This window comes from Mya arenaria, chromosome 12 (assembly GCF_026914265.1).
Source record: "Mya arenaria isolate MELC-2E11 chromosome 12, ASM2691426v1".
Lineage (NCBI taxonomy): Eukaryota > Metazoa > Mollusca > Bivalvia > Myida > Myidae > Mya > Mya arenaria.
Window position 1 is genome coordinate 15,773,712 of NC_069133.1, and position 24,210 is coordinate 15,797,921.

At 41.8% G+C, this 24,210-nt stretch overlaps 2 protein-coding genes across 2 annotated transcripts; both read right to left on the bottom strand.

The window, feature by feature from the left end:
• Positions 1-1,924: 1,924 nt before the first annotated feature.
• On the bottom strand, positions 1,925-8,165 carry LOC128210492 (putative uncharacterized protein DDB_G0282133). Its single transcript, XM_052914839.1, has 12 exons — positions 7,758-8,165; positions 7,413-7,628; positions 6,975-7,265; positions 6,338-6,910; positions 6,113-6,193; positions 5,724-5,924; positions 4,751-5,344; positions 4,343-4,603; positions 3,700-4,296; positions 3,392-3,514; positions 2,439-2,957; positions 1,925-2,314 (listed from the first exon to the last, which is right to left on the bottom strand). Exons 1-12 carry the CDS (start codon positions 8,163-8,165, stop codon positions 1,925-1,927), a joined length of 4,254 nt encoding a protein of 1,417 aa, XP_052770799.1.
• Positions 8,166-18,946: 10,781 nt separating this feature from the next.
• Positions 18,947-22,676, bottom strand: LOC128211185 (LDL receptor repeat-containing protein egg-1-like). The gene is made up of 4 exons (XM_052915647.1): positions 22,637-22,676; positions 21,189-21,270; positions 19,384-19,503; positions 18,947-19,179 (listed from the first exon to the last, which is right to left on the bottom strand). Exons 1-4 carry the CDS (start codon positions 22,655-22,657, stop codon positions 19,031-19,033), a joined length of 372 nt encoding a protein of 123 aa, XP_052771607.1. The 5' UTR covers positions 22,658-22,676; the 3' UTR covers positions 18,947-19,030.
• Between the last annotated feature and the right edge of the window lie 1,534 nt (positions 22,677-24,210).

Here is a 24,210-nt window from a genome sequence, read left to right on the forward strand (position 1 = left end):
ACAAAGCAGTCTAGATAGTACAAATCATTACGATCCTTTCAGCACAATATACCCGAACTCTCCTACCCTATCTTCTATTACACTGACTTTAATTGAAGATGAAGATTACCTTCTTAAAAGGGGTAAAGCTTCTGGTCCTGACCTAATAAATGATGTTGTTTTAAAGGAAGTGTCAAAAGAACTGTTGACCCCGCTTGTAAATCTATTGAATTACTCGTTTTGAACAGGGAAAGTTCCTCGCCAATGAAAACTCGCTCATGTCAGTGCAATTTTTAAAAGAACGATCCAAACAATGTTATAACGACTCACCAATCTGGGTTTGTCCAGGAAGATTCGACTGTCAATTAACTAGTGTGCGTGTATCATTTTTTCTGTTAAGACTTCGATGAAGGACAAGAAGTTAGGGCAGTATTCGGTGATATATCCAAAGCTTTTGGTAGAGTCTGGCATCTTGGTCTTTTATTTAAGTGAAAAAAGTGGTATAACAGGGCGTCTTCTCTTATGGTTGAGAACTATTTATCAGAGCGAAAACAATATTTTTTTCCTCTCAGGAACATTTATTGATACAGTTTCAATCTTGGCAGTAGTTCCCAAAGGTTCCATTTAAGGTCAATTGCTATAGCTCATACATATATAAAGGATATCGAAATACATTCAAATATACGACCAAACCTCTATATATATTTGCTGACGATACGACACTATACTGTAGTTGATATTCCTATTGAGGCTCCTAATACATAGATATTTTATCTTGAAAAAAAAAAATCAGCCTATGAGCTAACTAGTGGCTAGTTACCTTTAACCCTTTATAGACAGAATCTCTGCTTAGCTCACGTAAACACACCAAACCCATTCATCCACAAATTCTTATATATAACGCAATTATACAAGAAGTAGAAAACCGCAAACATTTTGGTGTCACTCTGTCATCGTAACAACTTGGCATGAACACATTTCCATTATTAAAGAGAAGGCATGGAAATATGCATCATTCTCATTAAAATTGGGAACTCAATGTTTGCATAGAAATTAGCAAGAATGCTTTAAAAATAAACATAAATATCAAATAGAAGTTTCTTTAAGCTGCACTGTCACAGATTGAATGTTTTGACAACATTTTTATTTATTTTTATCTTAGAACGAGCCAATTTTTGCGAAAATGCATGGAAACCAGTGATAAAAGACTGCTGACAAAATATTTGATCGCACATTTATTTTATATTTATGTGCAAAATATGATGTTTTATGCATTTTCATTCAAGCGTCAGTAACTCATTAAGCCATTAATTTTCGAAAAGAATTATGAAAAATCTGCTATCAAATATTTTCTCTATGTAGAAGGAACCTTTTAATCTTATGCTTTGTCTCGCTATTTGTATTCATTTGTTATGTAACATTCTTTACCCCAAGTGTAGAACATGGTGATAACTATTTTGTCCAGGCCCCTGTTTTTACATAGCAATACATTGCAACAACTGGCCTACCAGAAGCCACATATGGGAAAGTGACAGAGCTTGGAGCCATGTTGTTTACAAGAATCGTCTCCAGGGCTAGGTATTAGACTTGTTCCCTTTTTATAAGGGACAATGATGCAAAAACCATCTCCCCACGAGTAATTATAATTACCAAGAGATGAAGAAAGCAGATAATTTCCTTTACTCAGTAGGGATGCAGGCTATTATTGATAAGCCTCTTTGAGATATAACAATTTTCAAGAGTTGAAGAAAATCGATAATTCCCTCACTGTACAGAAGGTTTTGGTGTTCTTGTCAGCAGCCGTGGTGTTGTTGTCAGCAGTCTTGATGTTGTTGTCAGCAGCCTTGGTGTTGTTGTCAGCAGTGTTGAATATGTTGTTAGTAGCCTTGGTGTTGTTGTCAGCAGTGTTGATGTTGTCAGCAGCCATGGTGTTGGTGTCAGCAGCCTAGGTATTGGTGTCAGCAGTCATGATGTTGTTGTCAGAAGTCTTAATGTTGTTGTCAGCAGCCTTGGTGTTGTTATCAGCATCATCGGTGTTGTTGTCAGCTGCCTTAATGTTGTTGTCAGCAGCCCTGGTGTTGTTGTCAGCAGTCTTGTTTTTTTGGTCAGCAGCCTTGGTGTTGTTGTCAGTAGCCTTGGTGTTGTCATCATCATCATCATCATCATCATCATCATCGGTGTTGTTGTCAGCAGCCTTTATGTTGTTGTCAGCAGCCCTGGTGTTGTTGTCGGCAGCCTTGGTGTTGTGGCCAGCAGCCATGGTGTTGTTGTCAGCAGCCTTGAGATTGTTGTCAGCAGCCTTTTTTGTTGGAGTATTGGCGCTTTTGTCAGCAGTCTTGGTGTTGTTGTCAGCAGTCTTTGTGTTGTTGTCAGCAGTCTTGTTTTTTTTGGTCAGCAGCCTTGGTGTTGTTGTCAGCAGCCGTGGTTAATTTGTCAGCAGCCATTGTATTGTCATCTGCCTTGGTAAAGTTGTCAGCAGTTTTGATGCTGTTGTCAGCAGTCTTGGTGTTTTTGTCAGCAGCCTTGATGTTGTTTTCAGCAGCCATGGTGTTGTTGTCAGCAGCCGTGGTAAATTTGTCAGCAGCCATTGTATTGTCATCTGCCTTGGTAATGTTGTCAGCAGTTTTGATGCTGTTGTCAGCAGTCTTGGTGTTTTTGTCAGCAGCCTTGATGTTGTTTTCAGCAGCCATGGTGTTGTTGTCAGCAGCCGTGGTAAATTTGTCAGCAGCCATTGTATTGTCATCTGCCTTGGTAATGTTGTCAGCAGTTTTGATGCTGTTGTCAGCAGTCTTGGTGTTTTTGTCAGCAGCCTTGATGTTGTTTTCAGCAGCCATGGTGTTGTTGTCATTAGTCTTGGTTTTGTTGTTTGCAGCCTTGATGTTGTTGTCAACAGTATTACTGTTGTTGTCGGCAGCCTTGGTGTTGTTGTCAGCAGTCTTGATATTGTTGTCAACAGCCTTGGTGTTGGTGTCAGCAGCCTAGGTTTTGGTGTCAGCAGTCATGGTGTTGTTGTTAGCAGCCTTGGTGTTGTTATCAGCATCATCGGTGTTGTTGCCAGCAGCCCTGGTGTTGTCAGCAGCCTTGGTGTTGTTGCCAGAAGCCTTGGTGTTGTTGTCAGCAGCCTTGGTATTGTTGTCAGCAGCCTTTTTTTGTTTTGAGTATTGGCGCTTTTGTCAGCAGTCTTGGTGTTTTTGTCAGCAGCCTTGATGTTGTTTTCAGCAGCCATGGTGTTGTTGTCATTAGTCTTGGTTTTGTTGTTTGCAGCCTTGATGTTGTTGTCAACAGTATTACTGTTGTTGTCGGCAGCCTTGGTGTTGTTGTCAGCAGTCTTGATATTGTTGTCAGCAGCTTTGGTGTTGGTGTCAGCAGGCTAGGTTTTGGTGTCATCAGTCATGGTGTTGTTGTTAGCAGCCTTGGTGTTGTTATCAGCATCATCGGTGTTGTTGTCAGCAGCCCTGGTGTTGTCAGCAGCCTTGGTGTTGTTGCCAGCAGCCTTGGTGTTGTTGTCAGCAGACTTGAGGTTGTTGTCAGCAGCCTTTTTTTGTTTGGAGTATTGGCGCTTTTGTCAGCAGCCTTGGTGTTGTTGCCAGCAATTTGTCAGCAGTCATTGTATGGTCATCTATCTTGGTATTGTTGTCAGTTGTGATGCTGTTGTCAGCAGTCTTGGTGTTTTTGTCAGTAGCATTGATGTTGTTTTTCAGTAGCCATGGTGTTGTTTACGGCAGTCTTGGTTCTGTTGTTTGCAGCCTTGATGTTGTTGTCAGCAGTCTTGATGTTGTTGTCTGTAGCCTTGGTTTTATTGTCAACAACTTTACTGTTATTGTCAGCAGCCTTGTTGTTGCTGTTAGCAGTATTGATGTTGTTGTCAACATCCTTGTTTTTAATGTCAGCAGCCTTTGTATTGTTGGCAGCAGTCTTGATGTTGTTGTCAGTAGTCTTGGTGCTCTTGTCAGCAGTCTTGGTGTTGTCAGCAGTCACTGTGTTGTTATCAACAATCTTGGTGTCGTTGTCAGCAGCATTGGTGTTGTTGTTAGCGGCCTTGGTTTTGTTGTCAGCAGCCTTGTTATTGTTGTCAGCAATCTTGGTGTTTCTGTCAGCATTCTTTGTGATGTTATCAACATCCTTGGTGTTGTTGTGATCAGCCTTTGTGTTGTTGTCAGCAGCCTTGGTATTGTTGTCAGCAGTCTTGGTATTGTAGTCTGCAACCTTGGTGTCGATGTCAGTAGAATTGATGTTGTTGTCAGCAGCCTTGATGTTGTTTTCAGTAGCCTGGGTATTGTAGTCTGCAGCCTTGGTATTGTTGTCAGCAGCCCTTGATGTTCTTGTCCGCAGCCTTGGTATTGTTGTCAGCAGCGTTGGTGTTGTTGTCAGCAGCCTTGGTGTTGTTGTCAGCAGCCTTGGTATTGTTGTCAGCAGCCTTGGTGTTGTTGTCAGCAGCCTTGGTGTTGTTGTCAGCAGCCTTGGTATTGTTGTCAGCAGCCTTGGTATTGTTGTCAGCAGCCTTGGTATTGTTGTCAGCAGCCTTGGTTTTGTTGTCAGCAGTCTTGTTTTTATTGTCAGCAGCCTTTGTGTTGTTGTCAGCAGCCGTGGTAAATTTGTCAGCAGTCATTGTATTGTCATCTGCCTTGGTATTGTTGTCAGCAATTTGTCAGCAGTCATTGTATGGTCATCTATCTTGGTATTGTTGTCAGTTGTGATGCTGTTGTCAGCAGTCTTTGTGTTTTTGTCAGTAGCATTGATGTTGTTTTTCAGCAGCCATGGTGTTGTTTACAGCCGTCTTGGTTTTGTTGTTTGCAGCCTTGATGTTGTTGTCAGCAGTCTTGATGTTGTTGTCTGTAGCCTTGGTTTTGTTGTAAACAGCTTCAATGTTGTTGTCAGCAGCCTTGGTGTTGCTGTCAGCAGCATTGTTGTTGTTGTCAACATCCTTGTTTTTAATGTCAGCAGCCTTGGTGTTGTTGTCAGCAGTCTTGGTTTTGTTGTCAGCAGCCTTTGTATTGTTGTCAGCAGTCTTGATGTTGTTGTCAGCAGCCTTGGTGTTGTTGTCAGCAGCCTTGATATTGTTGTCAGCAGTCTTGGCGCTCTTGTCAGCAGTCTTGGTGTTGTTGTCAGCAGTCACTGTGTTGTTATCAACAATCTTGAAGTCGTTGTCAGCAGGATTGGTGTTGTTGTTAGCCGCCTTGGTGTTGTTTTCAGCAGCCTTGTTATTCTTATCAGCAGTCTTGGTGTTTCTGTCAGCATTATTTGTGATGTTATCAACAATCTTTGTGTTGTTGTGATCAGCTTTTGTGTTGTTGTCAGCAGCCTTGGTATTGTTGTCAGCAGTCTTGGTATTGTAGTCTGCTACCTTGGTTTTGTTGTCAGCAGCCTTGGTGTTGTTGTCAGCAGCCTTGGTGTTGTTGTCAGCAGCATTGGTGTTGTTGTCAGCAGCCCTGGTGTTGTTGTCAGCAGCTTTGGTGTTGTTGTCAGCAGTGTTAAATATGTTGTTAGTAGCCTTGGTGTTGTTTTCAGCAGTCTTGATATTGTTGTCAACAGCCTTGGTGTTGGTGTCAGCAGCCTAGGTTTTGGTGTCAGCAGTCATGGTGTTGTTGTTAGCAGCCTTGGTGTTGTTATCAGCATCATCGGTGTTGTTGTCAGCAGCCCTGGTGTTGTCAGCAGCCTTGGTGTTGTTGCCAGAAGCTTTGGTGTTGTTGTCAGCAGACTTGAGGTTGTTGTCAGCAGCCTTTTTTTGTTTTGAGTATTGGCGCTTTTTCAGCAGTCTTGGTGTTTTTGTCAGCAGCCTTGATGTTGTTTTCAGCAGCCATGGTGTTGTTGTCATTAGTCTTGGATTTGTTGTTTGCAGCCTTGATGTTGTTGTCAACAGTATTACTGTTGTTGTCGGCAGCCTTGGTGTTGTTGTCAGCAGTCTTGATATTGTTGTCAGCAGCTTTGGTGTTGGTGTCAGCAGGCTAGGTTTTGGTGTCATCAGTCATGGTGTTGTTGTTAGCAGCCTTGGTGTTGTTATCAGCATCATCGGTGTTGTTGTCAGCAGCCCTGGTGATGTCAGCAGCCTTGGTGTTGTTGCCAGCAGCCTTGGTGTTGTTGTCAGCAGACTTGAGGTTGTTGTCAGCAGCCTTTTTTTGTTTGGAGTATTGACGCTTTTGTCAGCAGTCTTAGTGTTGTTATCAGCAGTCTTAGTGTTGTTGTCAGCAGTATTGATTTTTTTGTCAGCAGCCTTGGTGTTGTTGCCAGCAATTTGTCAGCAGTCATTGTATGGTCATCTATCTTGGTATTGTTGTCAGTTGTGATGCTGTTCTCAGCAGTCTTGGTGTTTTTGTCAGTAGCATTGATGTTGTTTTTCAGCAGCCATGGTGTTGTTTACGGCAGTCTTGGTTCTGTTGTTTGCAGCCTTGATGTTGTTGTCAGCAGTCTTGATGTTGTTGTCTGTAGCCTTGGTTTTGTTGTCAACAACTTTACTGTTATTGTCAGCAGCCTTGTTGTTGCTGTTAGCAGTATTGATGTTGTTGTCAACATCCTTGTTTTTAATGTCAGCAGCCTTTGTATTGTTGGCAGCAGTCTTGATGTTGTTGTCAGCAGCCTTGATATTTTTGACAGTAGTCTTGGTGCTCTTGTCAGCAGTCTCGGTGTTGTTGTCAGCAGTCACTGTGTTGTTATCAACAATCTTGGTGTCGTTGTCAGCAGCATTGGTGTTGTTGTTAGCGGCCTTGGTTTTGTTGTCAGCAGCCTTGTTATTGTTGTCAGCAATCTTGGTGTTTCTGTCAGCATTCTTTGTGATGTTATCAACATCCTTGGTGTTGTTGTGATCAGCCTTTGTGTTGTTGTCAGCAGCCTTGGTATTGTTGTCAGCAGTCTTGGTATTGTAGTCTGCAACCTTGGTGTCGATGTCAGTAGAATTGATGTTGTTGTCAGCAGCCTTGATGTTGTTGTCAGTAGCCTGGGTATTGTAGTCTGCAGCCTTGGTATTGTTGTCAGCAGCCCTTGATGTTCTTGTCCGCAGCCTTGGTATTGTTTTCAGCAGCGTTGGTGTTGTTGTCAGCAGCGTTGGTGTTGTTGTCAGTAGCCTTGGTATTGTTGTCAGCAGCCTTGGTGTTGTTGTCAGCTGCCTTGGTATTGTTGTCAGCAGCCTTGGTGTTGTTGTCAGCAGCCTTGGTGTTGTTGTCAGCAGCCTTGGTATTGTTGTCAGCAGCGTTGGTTTTGTTGTCAGCAGTCTTGTTTTTATTGTCAGCAGCCTTTGTGTTGTTGTCAGCAGCCGTGGTAAATTTGTCAGCATTCATTGTATTGTCATCTGCCTTGGTATTGTTGTCAGCAATTTGTCAGCAGTCATTGTATGGTCATCTATCTTGGTATTGTTGTCAGTTGTGATGCTGTTGTCAGCAGTCTTTGTGTTTTTGTCAGTAGCATTGATGTTGTTTTTCAGCAGCCATGGTGTTGTTTACAGCCGTCTTGGTTTTGTTGTTTGCAGCCTTGATGTTGTTGTCAGCAGTCTTGATGTTGTTGTCTGTAGCCTTGGTTTTGTTGTAAACAGCTTCAATGTTGTTGTCAGCAGCCTTGGTGTTGCTGTCAGCAGCATTGATGTTGTTGTCAACATCCTTGTTTTTAATGTCAGCAGCCTTGGTGTTGTTGTCAGCAGTCTTGGTTTTGTTGTCAGCAGCCTTTGTATTGTTGTCAGCAGTCTTGATGTTGTTGTCAGCAGCCTTGGTGTTGTTGTCAGCAGCCTTGATATTGTTGTCAGCAGTCTTGGCGCTCTTGTCAGCAGTCTTGGTGTTGTTGTCAGCAGTCACTGTGTTGTTATCAACAATCTTGTCAGCAGGATTGGTGTTGTTGTTAGCCGCCTTGGTGTTGTTTTCAGCAGCCTTGTTATTCTTATCAGCAGTCTTGGTGTTTCTGTCAGCATTATTTGTGATGTTATCAACAATCTTTGTGTTGTTGTGATCAGCTTTTGTGTTGTTGTCAGCAGCCTTGGTATTGTTGTCAGCAGTCTTGGTATTGTAGTCTGCTACCTTGGTTTTGTTGTCAGCAGCCTTGGTGTTGTTGTCAGCAGCATTGGTGTTGTTGTCAGCAGCCTTGGTGTTGTTGTCAGCAGCCCTGGTGTTGTTGTCAGCAGCTTTGGTGTTGTTGTCAGCAGTGTTAAATATGTTGTTAGTAGCCTTGGTGTTGTTGTCAGGACTGTTGATGTTGTCAGCAGCCATGGTGTTGGTGTCAGCAGCCTAGGTATTGGTGTCAGCAGTCATGATGTTGTTGTCAGAAGTCTTGATGTTGTTGTCAGCAGCCTTGGTGTTGTTATCAGCATCATCGGTGTTGTTGTTAGCAGCCTTTATGTTGTTGTCAGCAGCGCTGGTGTTGTTGTCAGCAGCCATGGTGTTGTTGCCAGAAGCCATGCTGTTGTTGTCAGCAGCCTTGATTGTTGTCAGCAGCCTTTTTTTGTTGGAGTATTGGCGCTTTTGTCAGCAGTCTTGGTGTTGTTGTCAGCAGTCTTTGTGTTGTTATCAACAATCATGGTGTTGTTATCAGAAGTTTTTGTATTGTTGTCAGCAGTCTTGTTTTTTTGGTCAGCAGCCTTGGTGTTGTTGTCAGCAGCCTTGGTGTTGTTGTCAGCATACTTGGTATTGTTGTCAGCAGCATTGGTGTTGTTGTCAGCAGTGTTGAATACGTTGTTAGTAGCCTTGGTACTCCTGTGAAGTCAGAGGAGGAGAAAAGCCTTACTCCTGCGAGGTCAGAGGAGGAGAAAAGCCTCACCCCTGCAAAGTCAGAGGAGGAGAAAAGCCTTACCCCTGCGAAGTCAAAGGAGGAGAAAAGCCTTACCCCTGCGAAGTCAGAGGAGGAAAAAAGCCTTACTCCTGCGAGGTCAAAAGAGGGGAAAAGCCTTACTCTAGCGAAGTCAGAGGAGAAGAAAAGCCTACTCCTGCGAAGTCAGAGGAGAAGAAAAGCCTTACTCCTGCGAGGAAGGGGGAGAGGCCAGATTTACCTCTGCAAGGTTAGAGGGGTACACCAGCTTAACCCGTGTAAGGTAGAAGGAGGGGAACAGGCATACCCCAGCAAGGTAAGAAGAGGAGACCAGCCAAACCCGTGCAAGGTAAGAGGAGGAGGCCAGCCTTACCCCTGCAAGGTAAGAGAAGGACCTGCCTAACCCCATGCCAGGTGATAGGAGGAGACCTGCATAGCCCCATGCAAGGTGATAGGAGGGGACCTGCATAACACCATGACAGGTGATAGGAGGAGAACTGCATAGCCCCATGCAAGGTGATAGGAGGAGACCTGCATAACCCCATGCAAGGTGATAGGAGGAGACCTGCATAACCCATGCCAGGTGATAGGAGGAGACCAGCATAACCCCATGCAAGGTAATAGGAGGAGACAAGCCACAGCCGTGCAAGGTAAGAGGAGGAGGCCAGCCTTACCCCTGCAAGGTAAGAGAAGGACCTGCCTAACACCATGCAAGGTGATAGGAGTAGATCTGCATAACCCCATGCAAGGTGATAGGAGGAGACCTGCATAACCCCATGCAAGGTGATAGGAGGAGACCAGCCTAACCCGTGCAAGGTGATAGGAGGAGACCTGCATAACCCCATGCAAGGTGATAGGAGGAGACCTGCATAACCCCATGCAAGGTGATAGGAGGAGACCAGCCTAACCCGTGCAAGGTAAGAGGAGGAGACCAGCCTTACCCCTGCAAGGTAAGAGAAGGAGACCTGCCTAACCTCATGCAAGGTGATAGGAGGAGACCTGCATACTCAATGCAAGGTGATAGGAGGGGACCAGCCTAGCCTCTGTAACGTAAGAGGAAATATCCAGCCTTACCCCCGCAGACAAGAGGAAGGGACCTGCCTAACCCCATGTAAGATGAGAGGAAGAGACCAGCTTTACCTCTGCAAGGAAAGAGGAGAAGACAAGTCTTAACTTTACAAGTTTGGTAGAGGATACCAGCCTAATATGTACAAAGTAAGAAGAAAAGATCTTATTTTAATAGCTGTATAAGGGCGGTAACCCTTTTCATTTTAGTAAAAGTTGTTTTGATAAAAAAATTCAATCATTAAAATATTTTGTTTTTAAATGCCGTTTAACAGCCAAGCCCTATGCTTGGATTTCAAAGTTATGAATTTAAATATATTGCGACTGACTGTCGCTGTGCTTCATATACATTCACAATAATTCACCATAACTGACGTAGATGACATGTATAAACATATGCTTTGAATGAATCGGAATCCAAATTCTTTAACAAAAATGTTACATGTGTTGTTGTTTTTCTTGTTCTTTCGTGGCAACTTGCACCGGAATGATTAAACTAACATAGAAAATGTATGGTTTTCGAGTACAAAGCCCATCCTTGACTCGAATGGTGAACTTAGTTCCACTTAAATGTAACAATTAGACAATCGGCTCAGCATTCTCTGTTTCACTTACAACCGAGCCGAACAAGCTAACGTAGCTTGCTTTATAAAGCCATTCTTTGTTTTATTTAATATCAATTTTACTCAATGAAAGTACAAATCACGTGATAACAATTAAATACTTGTCCTTTATACATACCAAAAACTCTAGGATGTAAACTTTAGATAAAAGTATATACCAAATCAAACATATAGAGCTTAGCTTTTTCTGTTACGAGGTACTTAAAGCTGCACTCTCACAGATAAGCTGGTTTTACAACTTTTTAATTTATTGTCTTGGAAAGAGAAAATTTTTGTGTAAATATCTGCAAACCAATGATAAAAGATGGCTGACAAAAGATCAGATCGCAGATTTTTTATATTTCTGTTCGATAATTAATGTTCTATGGCTTACACCTGTACTAACGGTTTAAGAAAAATGCACAAAACTTCATTTTTTGCTATCAGTTTTTTTTTCAACAATCTTATATAACTGGGTTCCATGCATTTTCGCAAAAATTGGCTCGTTCCAAGACAAAATATAAAAAAAGTTGTCAGAACGTTCATTCTGTGAGATTGCAGCTATAAGGTGTTTCGAGATGTGGCCAATTCACGCAATTGAAATACGGTTGCAGCGTGAAGCAGGCAGAATAAGATACCGGCGTTGCACACAAAAAAGACACGGCGACATGAACCACCGGTTATCATGGGCGGATCCAGTAATTAATGTTACAGAGGGCGTACTTCTGGTGCGTAACCTCTCGACATGTATATAAATATATACTTGGTTTTAATAGTGGTTGGGGGGTTTGGGGTACTCCCCGAAGAAAACATTAAAAATTTCTAATTTGAAATCGCGCCTATTGGGCGTCTTTTTATACTCTTCGTCTCTTATATTGTAATAAAAAGTAAACTCAGGCGATTTTAGATGGGGAGGGGGATCGCCGGGTGTGCTCTCACCTCGAACCGCTAATGGTTATAGCAACCCAATTAAAACGATTTGAAACCCATCAATATCAATTTAGTACTAACATTCTCATTGTTGGCTACTTGCTTTAGTAGAGGGAAAGGGGGGGGGGCAGTGGCGTTCAAGGGGACACCTTCATTTTGGGTTTGACAATGATAAATGTTTAACGCATAACCATAATTGCTCTGGTGTACAAGGATGTGTGTGTATGTGTGTATGGGCGTGCTTGCTAACATGCGTGGGTTCGTGCGTGCATGGAGAGGGGGGGGGGAGTACATTTATTTGACAACACCACTGTATGATCCATTGGCGTCGGCCCCAGTGAAAGTGTTGGTCTGGCTAGGTTGTGGGACATAGTGTACTAAGATTGTAATCCTGGTTAAACCTAACCTGGACCGTTAACGTTCGCCAGTGAATTCAAAGCACTGACACACGATACCCTTGTTTAACGTTCCTACCGGAAGCTGGTTAGAATTTTAGTGGTGTGGGGGTTATCGAACATGCAATCAATGGATAACTAGGCCATTGATTCACTACCATCAGACTAAGCGCATACACCACCTACCGAATAATCGAATCTTCAATCCCATCAGCTGGTATGTACATGCAAACACTGAATATGATTAGTGAGGCTTAAGGTGGAGCCCAAACCCATGCATGGTTAGAGGAGGAAACAAGCCCAATCCCTGCTCACTGCAAGGTAAGAGGAGGAGACAGGCCTAACCCTTGCAAGGTAAGTGGATGAGACAGGCCTAACCCATGCAAGTTAAGTGGAGGAGACCAAACTAACCCTTGCAAGGTTAGTGGGGGAGACCAGCCTTACCCTTGTAAGGTTAGTGGAGGAGACCAGCCCAATCACTGCAAGGTACGAGTGGGAGACGATCATATCATTTGCAAGGTAATAGGGTAAACCAGCCCAACCTCTGCAAGGTTAGAGGAGAAAGCAAGCATAAGCCCTGCAAGTAAGGAAGAAGAAACCAGCTCTGCAAAGGAGAGGAGGAGGAGTCTAGCCTAACTTGTATAAGGAGAGGATCAGCCTAACCAATGCATAAAAAAGAGGAGGAGACCAGTCTGACATCTGCAAGGCAAGAGGGGGAGATCAGCCTACGCCCTGCAAGGTAGCAGGTGGAGACCGACCTTACCACTACATGGTTAGAGGAGGAGAGAAGCCTAAGCCTTGCAAGGTAACAGGAGGAGACCGACCTAACCACTGAATGGTAAGAGGAGGAGAGAAGCTTAACACATGAAAGGTAGAAGAAGGAGACCGACCTAACATCTACATAGTAAGAGGAGGAAAGAAGCTTTAGCCCTGCAAGGTAACAGGAGGAGACCGACCTAACCATTGAATGGTAAGAGGAGGAGAGAAGCTTTACCCTTGAAAGGTAGCAGGAGGAGACCAGCCTAATCACTACATGGTAAGAGACGGGTGAAACCTAAGCCCTGCAAGGTAGCAGGAGGAGACCGACCTAACATCTACATGGTAAGAGGCGGAGAAAGGCCTAAGCCCTGTAAGGTAGCAGGAGACCGACCTAACCTCTACATGGAAAGAGGCGAAGAGAAGCCTTACCCTGCAAGGTAGCAGGAGGAGACCGACCTTACATCTACATGGTAAGAGGAGGAGAGAAGCCTTACCCTGCAAGGTAACAGGAGGAGACCGACCTAACCTCTACATGGAAAGAGGCGGAGAGAAGCCTTACCCTGCAAGGTAACAGGAGGAGACCGACCTAACCTCTACATGGAAAGAGGCGGAGAGAAGCCTTACCCTGCAAGGTAACAGGAGGAGACCGACCTTACATCTACATGGTAAGAGGAGGAGAGAAGCCTAAGCCCTGCAAGGTAACAGGAGGAGACCGACCTAACCTCTACATGGAAAGAGGCGGAGAGAAGCCTTACCCTGCAAGGTAAGAGGAGGAGACCGACCTTACATCTACATGGTAAGAGGAGGAGAGAAGCCTAAGCCCTGCAAGGTAACAGGAGGAGACCGACCTAACCTCTACATGGAAAGAGGCGGAGAGAAGCCTTACCCTGCAAGGTAGCAGGAGGAGACCGACCTTACATCTACATGGTAAGAGGAGGAGAGAAGCCTAAGCCCTGCAAGGTAACAGGAGGAGACCGACCTAACCTCTACATGGAAAGAGGAGGAGAGAAGCCTACGCCCAGCAAGGTAACAGGAGGAGACCGACCTAACCTCTACATTGAAAAAGGAGGAGAGAAGCCTACGCCCAGCAAGGTAACAGGAGGAGACCGACCTAACCTCTGAATGGTAAGAATAGGAGAGAAGCTAATCCCCTGCACGTGAAGTAGAGGAAACCGCCCCCCTCACCCCAATGTAAGAAGAGGAGACCAGCCTAATCTCTGAAATATAAGTGGAGGAGACAAGCACAACCTCTGAAGCGTTAAAATAGGAGACGAGACCAACACGTGCAGGGTCAGAGAAGGAGACAAGCCTTACACCTGCAAGGTTAGTGGAGGAAACCATCCTAATATTTGGAAGATTAGAGGAGAAAACATCTGCAAGGTAAGAGAAGGCGACTAGCCTAACCCATGCAAGGTAAGAGAAGGACACCTCCACAACCCCGGCAAGGTAAGAGGAGGAAACCAGCCTTACCCCTGCAGGGTAAGAGGAGGAGTCCAGCCTACGCCCAGCAAGGTAACAGGAGGAGACCTCCCTAACCCCTGCAAGGCAAGAGGAGGCGACTAGACTAACCCATGCAAGGTAATAGGGGGATACCGGACTAACCAATGCAACGTGTATAAGACTAGCCTAACTAACGCAAGGTAAGAGGGTAAAACCGGAAAGATCGGCCTAACCCATGGACGGTAAGAGTTCAACCATACCCCTGCAAGGAAAGAATAGGAGACCAGCCTTTCGCCCCTTTGAGTGAGGAAGCAAGTTTGAAGGAGGATACCGGCCTAACCGCTGCAATTTTAAGAGGATTAGAACAGTTTTACCATTGCAAGTGAGAATTTAGAAACCGGCCATAACCATTCACCTTCGAAAAGGAGAAAAGCCCTACCCCTGCAAGTTTGGAGGAGGGGATCGTTCAAACGCCTGCAAGTTTTGAGGAGGGGAGTGGCCTTTCCCCAGCAAGTTTGGAAAATGAGACAAACCTAATCCCTTGGAGGCGGAGACCAGCCCAAGCCATGAAAGTCTGGAAGATTAGACTGGCCTTATCCCTGCAAGTTTGGAGGAGGAAACCAGCAGGAAAGGTTAGAAGAGTAGACCAGCCTAACCTCATAAAGGTTAGAGGGGGAGATCATCCTAACCCCTGGAAGGTAAAAGGGGAAGACCAGCCTAACCCATGCAAGGTAAGAGGAGAAACCCAGCTTATCCCCTGCCAGGTAAGAGGAGAAGACCAGCATAACCCATGCAATGCAAGAGGAGATCATCCTTACCCCTGCAAGGTAGGAAGAGGAGATCAGCCTAACCTCTACAAGGTAAGAGGATGAGACAAGCTTAACCTTTGCAAGGTAAGAGGAGGAGAAAGGCCCAACCAATGCAAGTTGAAGGAAGAGACCAGCCTAACGCTTATAAGTTTAAGGAGGAGACAGGTTTAACCCATGCAAGGTAAGAGGTAGAGGCAAGCTTAACTTCTGCAAGTAAAAGGAGGAGACAAGCCTTACCCGTGCTATGTTAAAGGAGGAGACCAGACTAACCCCTGCAATGTGAGAGCAGGAGACCAGTATAACCACTCAGCCTAAAATCCGCAAGTTAAAGGAGGAGAAAAGTCCGACCACCTCAAGGTTAGAGGAGGAGACCAGCCTAACTCCAGTAAGGTCAGAGGAGGAGACAAGCATAACCCCTGCAAGGTAAGCGGAAGAGACCAGTCTAACCCATGCAAGTAAAAGGAGGAGACAAGCCTTACCCGTTCAATGTTAAAGGAGGAGAACAAACTGACCCCTGCAATGTGAGATGAGGAGACCAGCATAACCCATGTAAGGTAAGAGGAGGAAACCAGCATAACCCCTGCAAGGTAAGATGAGGAAACCAGCCTAACATCTGCAAGTTAAAAAGGAGACAAGTCTGACTACTACAAGGTAAGAGGAGGAGACCAACCTTACCCATGCAAGGTAATATGAGGAGACAAGCATAACCCCTGCAAGGCAAGAGGAGGAGACCAACCAAACCCATGCAAGGTAAGAGTAGGTGACAAGCCTAACCTCTGCAAATTAAAGGACGAGACAAATCTAACCATTGCAAGGTAAGAGGAGGAACCCATCCTTAACCCTGCAATGTAAGACTAGACGACAAGACTAACTCATGCAAGGTAAGGGGAGGATACAAACCTAACCTCTGCAAGATTTGAAAAGGAGACTATTCTAACCCATGTAAGTCTGAAGGAGGAGACCAGCCAAATCCCTGCAAATTTGGAAGTGGACACCTGCAAATTTGTTGAAGGATACTAGCCTATACACTGCAGGTTTGGAAATGGAGACCAGCCTACCCCAGCAAGTTTTGAGAAGGAGACAAGCCTACTCCTGCAGGTTCAGAGAAGGAGACAGCCTAACCCGTTTAATGTTTGGAGAAGGAGACCAGCCTAACCTCTGCAAGTCTTTTTGAGATCAGCCAAACCCAAGTAAGGTTTGAGAAGGAGACCAACTTACGCTGTAAGATTGGGAAAAGAAACCAGCCTAACCCTTTCATGTTAAGAAAAGGAGACCAGCCTAACCCATGTAATGTTGGAGAAGGAGATCAACCTAATACCTGCAAGTTTGTAGAGGAGATCATCCTAACCCTTTCTAGTTAACAGAAGGAGACTAGCTCAACCCCTGAATGTTGCAGTACTTCAATGGCTTACTGATCGTTTCAATGATTTAATAATGACTACCCTATATAAGTTTTGTAAATGATGTTCCTGTAGAAAAATGCAATTGCTAAAAGACATTACGTTTAAATACCGTTTCAGAGCCAAGTCCTGGATTTCAAGGTTATGATTCACATAGTCAATTCTAATAACTTTTATTTGACAGTTCTAACATTATTTATTTATTTTTGAACCATGTTTATTATCAACTATTATTTGCTTGCATGTAATATTTGTGTAAAGCTGTATCTTAGAAGTTTGAATATTAACATTGTCATAACCCTTTTCCACTCATTGTGTACATATATGTATCTGTATAATATGTTGTCTTGGGCCGGAGGCCTTTATCAATTAAATAAATTGAATAAATTGAATTGAATTGAATTGAAACTAAATATATTGCGACTTGCTGTCGCTGTGCTTCATATACATTTACACTAATATACCTGAAATGACGTAGATGACACAAATTTACTGTAATGTTTCCGGGCGATTTAAACTAAAATTGATAAAAACATTTCCTTTTCAAACTACATGTATATAATGTTTGATTTATGTTTTGATACTTAATACTTTATAAAATTTTAATTTTCTTTTCAAATTTTATACAGCGCAGGCGTGAGTATGGCATAAGCGTATGCATAGAATGAATCCAATGTTTGAACCAAAATGTTGAATATATGTTTTTTTTTATTTTTTATTTTCTTTCGTGGCAATTGTGTTACATTAGCAAGGCAATGAGTCATTAAATACGTGACTCGAAATGCACTGGAATGATAAGACTTATCTAGAAAATGTATGTTTTTTAGTAGAAAGGCCAAACTTGACTCGAAGCGTTATATTCCTCTTAAATCTAGCAATTAAATCGGCTCAGCATTCTCTATTTAACTTACTACCGAACCGAACAAGCTAAAGTAGCTTGTTTTATGAAGCCATTTTTTGTTTTTATTTAATCTCGATGTTACTCAATGAAAGATAAATTAACGTGATAACCACTAATATCATTTTCCTTTACATAGCAAAAACTCTAAGGGATGTTAACTTTTGATAAAAATATACCAAATCAAACAAAGAGAGCTTAGGTTTTTCCTCCTACAAGACACTTAAGACATTGGGGCTAATTCAGGCAATGGAAAAACGGAAGGATGTAAACATTAGATTAACTTATACCACATCAACTAGAGAGCTTAGCTTTTTTTCGAGGCACATAAGGATGTTTCGTGAAAATGTGGCCAATTCACGCAATGGAAGTACGGTTGCATCGTGAAACAGCCGGGATAAGATATCGGCATCGTGAAACAGCCGGGATAAGATATCGGCATCGTGAAACAGCCGGGATAAGATATCGGCATCGTGAAACAGCCGGGATAAGATATCGGCATCGTGAAACAGCCGGGATAAGATATCGGCATCGTGAAACAGCCGGGATAAGATATCGGCATCGTGAAACAGCCGGGATAAGATATCGGCGTTGCACAGAAGAAAGACACGGCGACATGAGCCACCGGTTATCAGGGGATGATCCAGGATTAGATGTTACAGGGGGCGTAATTCAGGGGCCTAACCTTTAAGTTTGGTTGAACGTGTTAATAGGGGGTTTGGGGGGTGCTCCCAGAAGAGAATTTGAACAATTTCTAGTCTGAAATGGCGTATTTTGGGCCTACTAGTATTTCTTTACTCTTTTTTCTCTTTTCTCTTATATTGACATAAAAAGTAAACTTGGGTGATAATAGGGGGGGGGGGGGGTGCGCGAATGCGCCCCGACCTGGATCTGCAAGTTGTTAAAGCAACCCAATTAAAATGATATGAATGATATGAAATCCATCAATTTAATACTAACGTTCTAACGTTCTTATTGGTTGGCTACTAGCCTAAGTAGCGAAGGGGGGGGGGGGGTGTTCTCATTTATTAGAGGTTTGACAATGATGAATGTTGTACGCATGGTCACCTTGCTCTGGTGTCCGATGAGGATTTTTAAGCGGTTTTCCAATGCACACAAGGTCGTAAACACGTTGGCAGCCGGACAATGCTCAGCTTTAAAGACTAATGAACTAATACCCGAAGTGCACCTTGCATAAAAAAAACAAACGGAGTATAGTAATTTATTTAAAAAAAAGCAGTTTGTGCATACAATGAACCAATGTATATACATGTTTGTGTCACCATGGTAACTGTTTGATCGCCATGGTTACAGTTTGTGTCTACCCCGACCCCAGAGATCACCAGCCATCCTTGGTCTGCTCTTCACATTTGTGCACTCAGAAAAGTTATAGTTGAGTAATTCAGGGTTCTAGAGTTTAGGATTTATCCAGAAATCAGGATTGAGAATTCAGGCCTCAATTTCTCGAAACTTCTTAAGCTTAACAGGCTTAAGTCGCTTATTTCAAACAGCCAAAATACATACTAATAATGGATTTTGATCAATGAAAAATGATTTCTTCTAAGTAGCATACAGATTTTTCTTATATAATTTATAAAAAAATTAAAAAAAGTAAATATAACGCATATTATAGAACAACAAAAATAGTGAGTTTAGCTTAATCCTGTTATAAGTGACTTAAGAGGTTTCGAGAAATTTGGGCCAGATGATCCAAGCCCATTATTTTTTCTTTTGGAATGAATCTCTTAGACTAAAACAGGCCCTCGGCTTTTTTGCAAGATTGACAAATATCAAATTGATGGCTGCGTTGCCGGGCGTAAATTGCTCGGTATTGCACTATTACTTATAAATAATATATCAATGTTATCTTCATATTTTTCTACTTGTGTATTTTTATATGTATATGTTCATTACAAAAACTGTATTATATAAACTATAATAACACACATATTTTTTTAATTTATTGCAAATTGCATTTTGACTGAAACGCGACATAAGCGTGACATCAATAGGCTACGTGTGGTTAACCAGTTTATGTCTCCCCATCAGTCGTTGTCATATCCATTGAAGTCGTTGACATCTCCATGATAGTCGTCGGGCAAGCGGTAGGTGGCGGACACGATGTTGGCGGCGGGCATGTTGTTTGTTGCGGACAAGTTGGTAGTAGTGGACAGGTCGGTGCTAAAAACGCGAGCGAAACAATGTTAGGTAATATTACGTTTTAAAACCAGGGCGGATGATAACACTACAAATCCTAGGTTCTTGGGCTCATTTCCCGGCTAGGGCGCATGCGAGTTTGGTTGCTATGCAATATTTGGTGTCTCTTCAATGAACTATAAACAAATGAAATACACTAAAGGTTGCCGGAAATGTTTCTAATTTCACCTGGCGAACAGTTCAGCTCATCCGCACCGTCGGTACAGTGGGGTATACCATCACAAACTTGCGATGCCGAGATACATTTAGACGAACTGACTCCTTTCTGAAAGTCGCACTTGAGTAGTCCTGAAATAGATATTTTTAACAGAGGTATCGTATTGTGTACAAATAAAGAATCCTTTTTTAGCTCATCTGACCACGAAGAGCTTAGTCCGTCGTTCGTCCGTCCGTTCGTGATCCACATTTAGTTCTTTAACACTGTAACATCCATATTTCTAAACCAATATGATCCAAACTTGGACACAATGTATATACAATATTTCGATTAAGTTCGATTATACGCCATATCTGACCTGATCTGCCCAATAGATACCAAAACAGCCAAATGTATCAAAACATCATGCTCACGGGCACGTTACTCTGACGAAAAGGTCAGGATATAGCCAGGCATTACCAGTATCTTATCTATTATGTTAACCCCGTGTAAGAATTATACTTATGGTGTTAAAATGAGCGAAACGTCGAACTCGAATTTTACTTCAAGAGTAAACAAAAGTGCTGGGCCTTGTTATAAGTATTGTCACAAACAATGTACAAAACAATCATTATGTATGTTTTGAAGTGATTCCGACTTGCGACAGAGGTCTAAGTCTTCGCATGACTACCTCGATGGAAAAGACGCCATGGCCACGTATCCCATTACGTCGAATGTTGTTGTTTAAATGAAAAATACGCTTAAAATCATATAAGTGTTTGCATTTTTGTGCACAATCGAGGATCTTTCAAATTTCCTATTTTGAAATCATGAATTTTACGTATATCGATTTGAGTATATTTCAGTCAACCTTTTTCTCCATCAAGGCTTATTTGTTAAACTAATTTAAGAAGTAACAGAAAGCATATAGCATATACGTCGTTTCATCCTTTTGCTTTCATGGAGGCTAGGATTTGCACAACTCTGAGTTCTGTACTCTCATAAGCTTATGCACCAGTCATTTGTAACCACGCCCCCCCCCCCCCCCAGGTCCGGGGACTTTGACTTTCGGTCCAGCCAACCCCGGTCAAAGTCTCCGCCCTGCGAGGACGATCTGCTGGTAAAACGCCCGCCAAATGCCCCCGCACCCAAGGAACCCTATAGAAGGCCAATTTTTCGCTATATTTGGCGTGAAGACAAAACCACTGCAGTCACACGGCACTGCGGGGCCACCTGGAAGGTAAAAACACGGTCCATTTTCCCGGCTATCCCCGGTATACCCCCGGACGGATTATTATATAATAATACACATGATGATTTTTTTGTTTGGACCAATTAAAATCAAGCATTTTTAAATTTTCAGTTTATTCATTTTACGTTGATCAATCCTGACGATATACAGAAGGTAGTCCGCTTTATTTTTTGTATATTGCCAAGATGGATCTGTAACACATTCTAAAAGGACACTTAGCTCAAAGACAGAAGGCCTTTTATGACGAATATTTGGCAAGCACTGCTTCATATCATGGTGTTATTAAAAGTGGTAGAGTAATGCCTAATAAACTGTGAATATTGCTCCTTCCAAAAACGTTTGCTTCACACTTTACCATGTCCAAACATGGTATGCAGTACTTTATATTGCCAAAGCCTATTTCAAATGAAAGATCTAAGTGATCGACAAAAAATCAAATTACTTCTGAAAATAGTTCATTCATGACTGAGTTTTGATAGATTATTACTTTCCTAAACTGTCATTAAACTCTTATTAGAATCCATATTCTTGTAATGATACTTTTAGCAAAATATTCAAGGCTAAGAAATCGAACAAGTAAGATACCGTTATATCTGACTCTGTTCCATATCCTCGGCTTGTGACGTGCACTAACCGACACCATCGCAACTAACAGAATAACCAAGGCCTGGAAAAAACAACGACAGAAGACATTTGCAACTGGAACTGTACATGTGTGTATGAATTAACATAATGTACATTCAAAACACAAAGATAAACCTTCTACTGAAATTGTTTTTGATCTCAAATCGTTGTCCTTTGATAATGAAAAAGAAAGAAAAATATTGCTGATTATTATGATTTAAACAGATAAAAGAAATGCTAAACTTCACGTAATTAACATGTTTAAATATATGCCAAGCAAGGTTGTGGTTCATACTTTACTCCGTTACGATAAATTCATGTATTTTTTAAGTCATATTTAACTCAATTTATAACGAGCTATGAAATGCTATCTAGTGTATTTTTTATGTATTGGAAATGTTCTAATTGAAAATGCAAATACAACTTTGAATTGACCTGAAAAATAGCTTTAGTATGTTTAGGTTGAAAGTATGTGAATAGTAGTAATACTAGTCGTTGTACTAAAATCACGTGCTTTCGGTCCAGGTAGAACAAGCCGACCCGAAGGTACTCCTGTGAGTCGGTGCATATTTACCGGGCAAGCAAAGTGCCCGAGGCTTGGATTTTTGCATACCCTTTTTTGCCTTTTTTTGCCACAATTTGCTTTAGCACATAAACTAGCTACTAAATAATAAGTCTTCAATCCCTTTATTTGAGTCCAAACAATGAATATGACTGGTGTTTGCGCTCATGTCTCGATTAATAGGATCGCTTGACCAATTCTATTTTTATTTGTTGATAAATTAGGTATTATGCTATTTGATACGGCCTAACAGCTGTATAGAGACGTGCACGCCAACACTTCGTTTCAACTCTTCTGAATTAAGTCGGCGGCCGGACAGCGCCGAGCTACATTTAAGCATTTTAGGGCATTTTCGAGCCGAAACGAATCTTTAGAAATAACCCCCTACTTAAACATGATGTTTAATAGTCAAATTGGAAATTATAGTAAATTGTGTAAGCTGTTTTAATAACTAATTATTATTATTATTATTATTATTATTATTATTACTAATTATTATTATCATTATTACTAATTATTATTATTATTATTATTATTATTATTATTATTATTATTATCGTATTAATTACTGTTTTAATTATTATTAAATTTCTCCAGTCATTAACGTATTGAGTCTAAGTTTGAGTCTGAAGACTTTGATTTAAGTGTAAACTTTTCATTTGAAGAGCATACTTGCTTTACTCATTTTATTAATAATCGCTTCACAAACTAAATTAAATACGTTAGCGAGAATATATCCTTCAACTACAATAAAATATTGTGCTGATACTTACAAAAATACTGTTGAAAAAATATAAAACGATTTGTTTTAAACCTCAAATAAGAAATAATTGTTTTATGGACTCACCAGTTTCATTGACAATTCCATAGTTGTGGAAAGAGAAAGATTTGCGCACCTTATGATCTATGCAATAGCGGAAAGACTTTTATAGATCAGAAGTACAACACAATCCTTGAGGGAAAATAATTGTAGCCAATCATTTTGAAACACATATTTTTAACCACAAAATCATATATCGATGAATGTGTAGAAATTTAAATGATTTTATAATAAACATTTAAAGGAAAACTTTCTTTCCAGGTATTGGTATGATACATAGAGTTTAACTTTAAATGGCAATAATTTGATAAATATTAGATTAAAATCACGTATCAAAAAGCTAACCATGTAATGTATCAATTATTTCAATCATGTTTTATAACATGAATATACATGTTCGTAATATCAGAAAAAAATAACAACATAGAAACAGTATAATCAATGTTACATTGAAAAAGTTCATATCAAAAGGGACTTAAGGATTTGTCCAATATCAGTGCCGGCCCTTTCCCTGTATCATTATAAAACAAATGTGAATGACATTTGAAATTATATGTAGGGTCCAGGGATATAGGGCAGTATAATTCATGGAAATAGGGGCCCTGAGGAATAGTCATATTTAAGTGAAATTTAGAGCAAATGATGAAGGGGAGCATTATTTAGTTGAAATGAGGGGCCACAGACGTAAGGAAGATTAATTCAAGTAAAAACTAAATGTCACAGAAGAATTAGGAGCCACAGAGAGCAGAATAATTTAGTGGGAAGCAGGGGCCACAGAGGCAGGGCAATATAATTTAGGTAAAACTAGGGGTGACAGAGGAATAAGGAGCCACACAGGTGGGGCAGAATAATTTAGTGGAAGCCATAGGCCATAGAGAAAAGGGCAATATAATTAATGTAAAACTAGGGGTCACAGAGGAATAAGGAGCTACAGAGGTAGGGCAGAATTATTCAGTCGGAACCAGGGGCCACATAGGTAGGGAAATTTTACTATAGTAAAAATAGCGGACACAGAGAAATAAAGAGCCAAAAAATAATTAAGGTAAAACTAGGGGTCGCAGTGGAATACGGAGCCTAAGACGTTTGGCAGAATAATTTAGTGGGAACCACGGGCCATATAGGTAGGGCAGAATAATTTACGTAAAACTAGGGGTCGCAGAGGAATAAGGAGCCTAAGACGTTGGGCAGAATAATTTAGTTGGAACCACGGGTTATATAGGAAGGGCAATACAATTAAGGGAAAACCAGGGGTCGCAGAGGAATAAGGAGCCTAACACGTTGGACAGAATAATTTAGTGGGAACCAGGGGCCACATAGGTAGGGCAGAATAATTTTGGTAAAACTAGGGGTCGCAGAGGACTTAGGAGCCACAGAGTTAGGGCAGAATAATTTACGTAAAACTAGGGGCCACATAGGTAGGGCAGAATAATTTACGTAAAACTAGGGGTCGCAGAGGACTTAGGAGCCACAGAGTTAGGGCAGAATAATTTACGTAAAACTAGGGGCCACAGAGGACTTAGGAGCCACAGAGTTAGGGCAGAATAATTTACGTAAAACTAGGGGCCACAGAGGACTTAGGAGCCACAGAGTTAGGGCAGAAT

Coding starts and splice junctions, on each gene's coding strand:
- LOC128210492 (XM_052914839.1), bottom strand. CDS start 8,165: ATGGCTGCTGACAACATCAACAGTCCTGACAACAACACCAAGGCTACT. Junction 5,925..6,112: donor CTAAGACTGCTGACAAAAGC/GTCAATACTCCA, acceptor ACCAAAACCTAG/CCTGCTGACACCAACACCAA. Junction 2,315..2,438: donor CTGCTGACAACTTTACCAAG/GCAGATGACAAT, acceptor AACAACACCAAG/ACTGCTGACAAAAGCGCCAA.
- LOC128211185 (XM_052915647.1), bottom strand. CDS start 22,657: ATGGAATTGTCAATGAAACTG. Junction 21,271..22,636: donor TGGAATTGTCAATGAAACTG/GTGAGTCCATAA, acceptor TGTTTTTTCCAG/GCCTTGGTTATTCTGTTAGT. Junction 19,504..21,188: donor GAACAGAGTCAGATATAACG/GTATCTTACTTG, acceptor TATCTATTTCAG/GACTACTCAAGTGCGACTTT.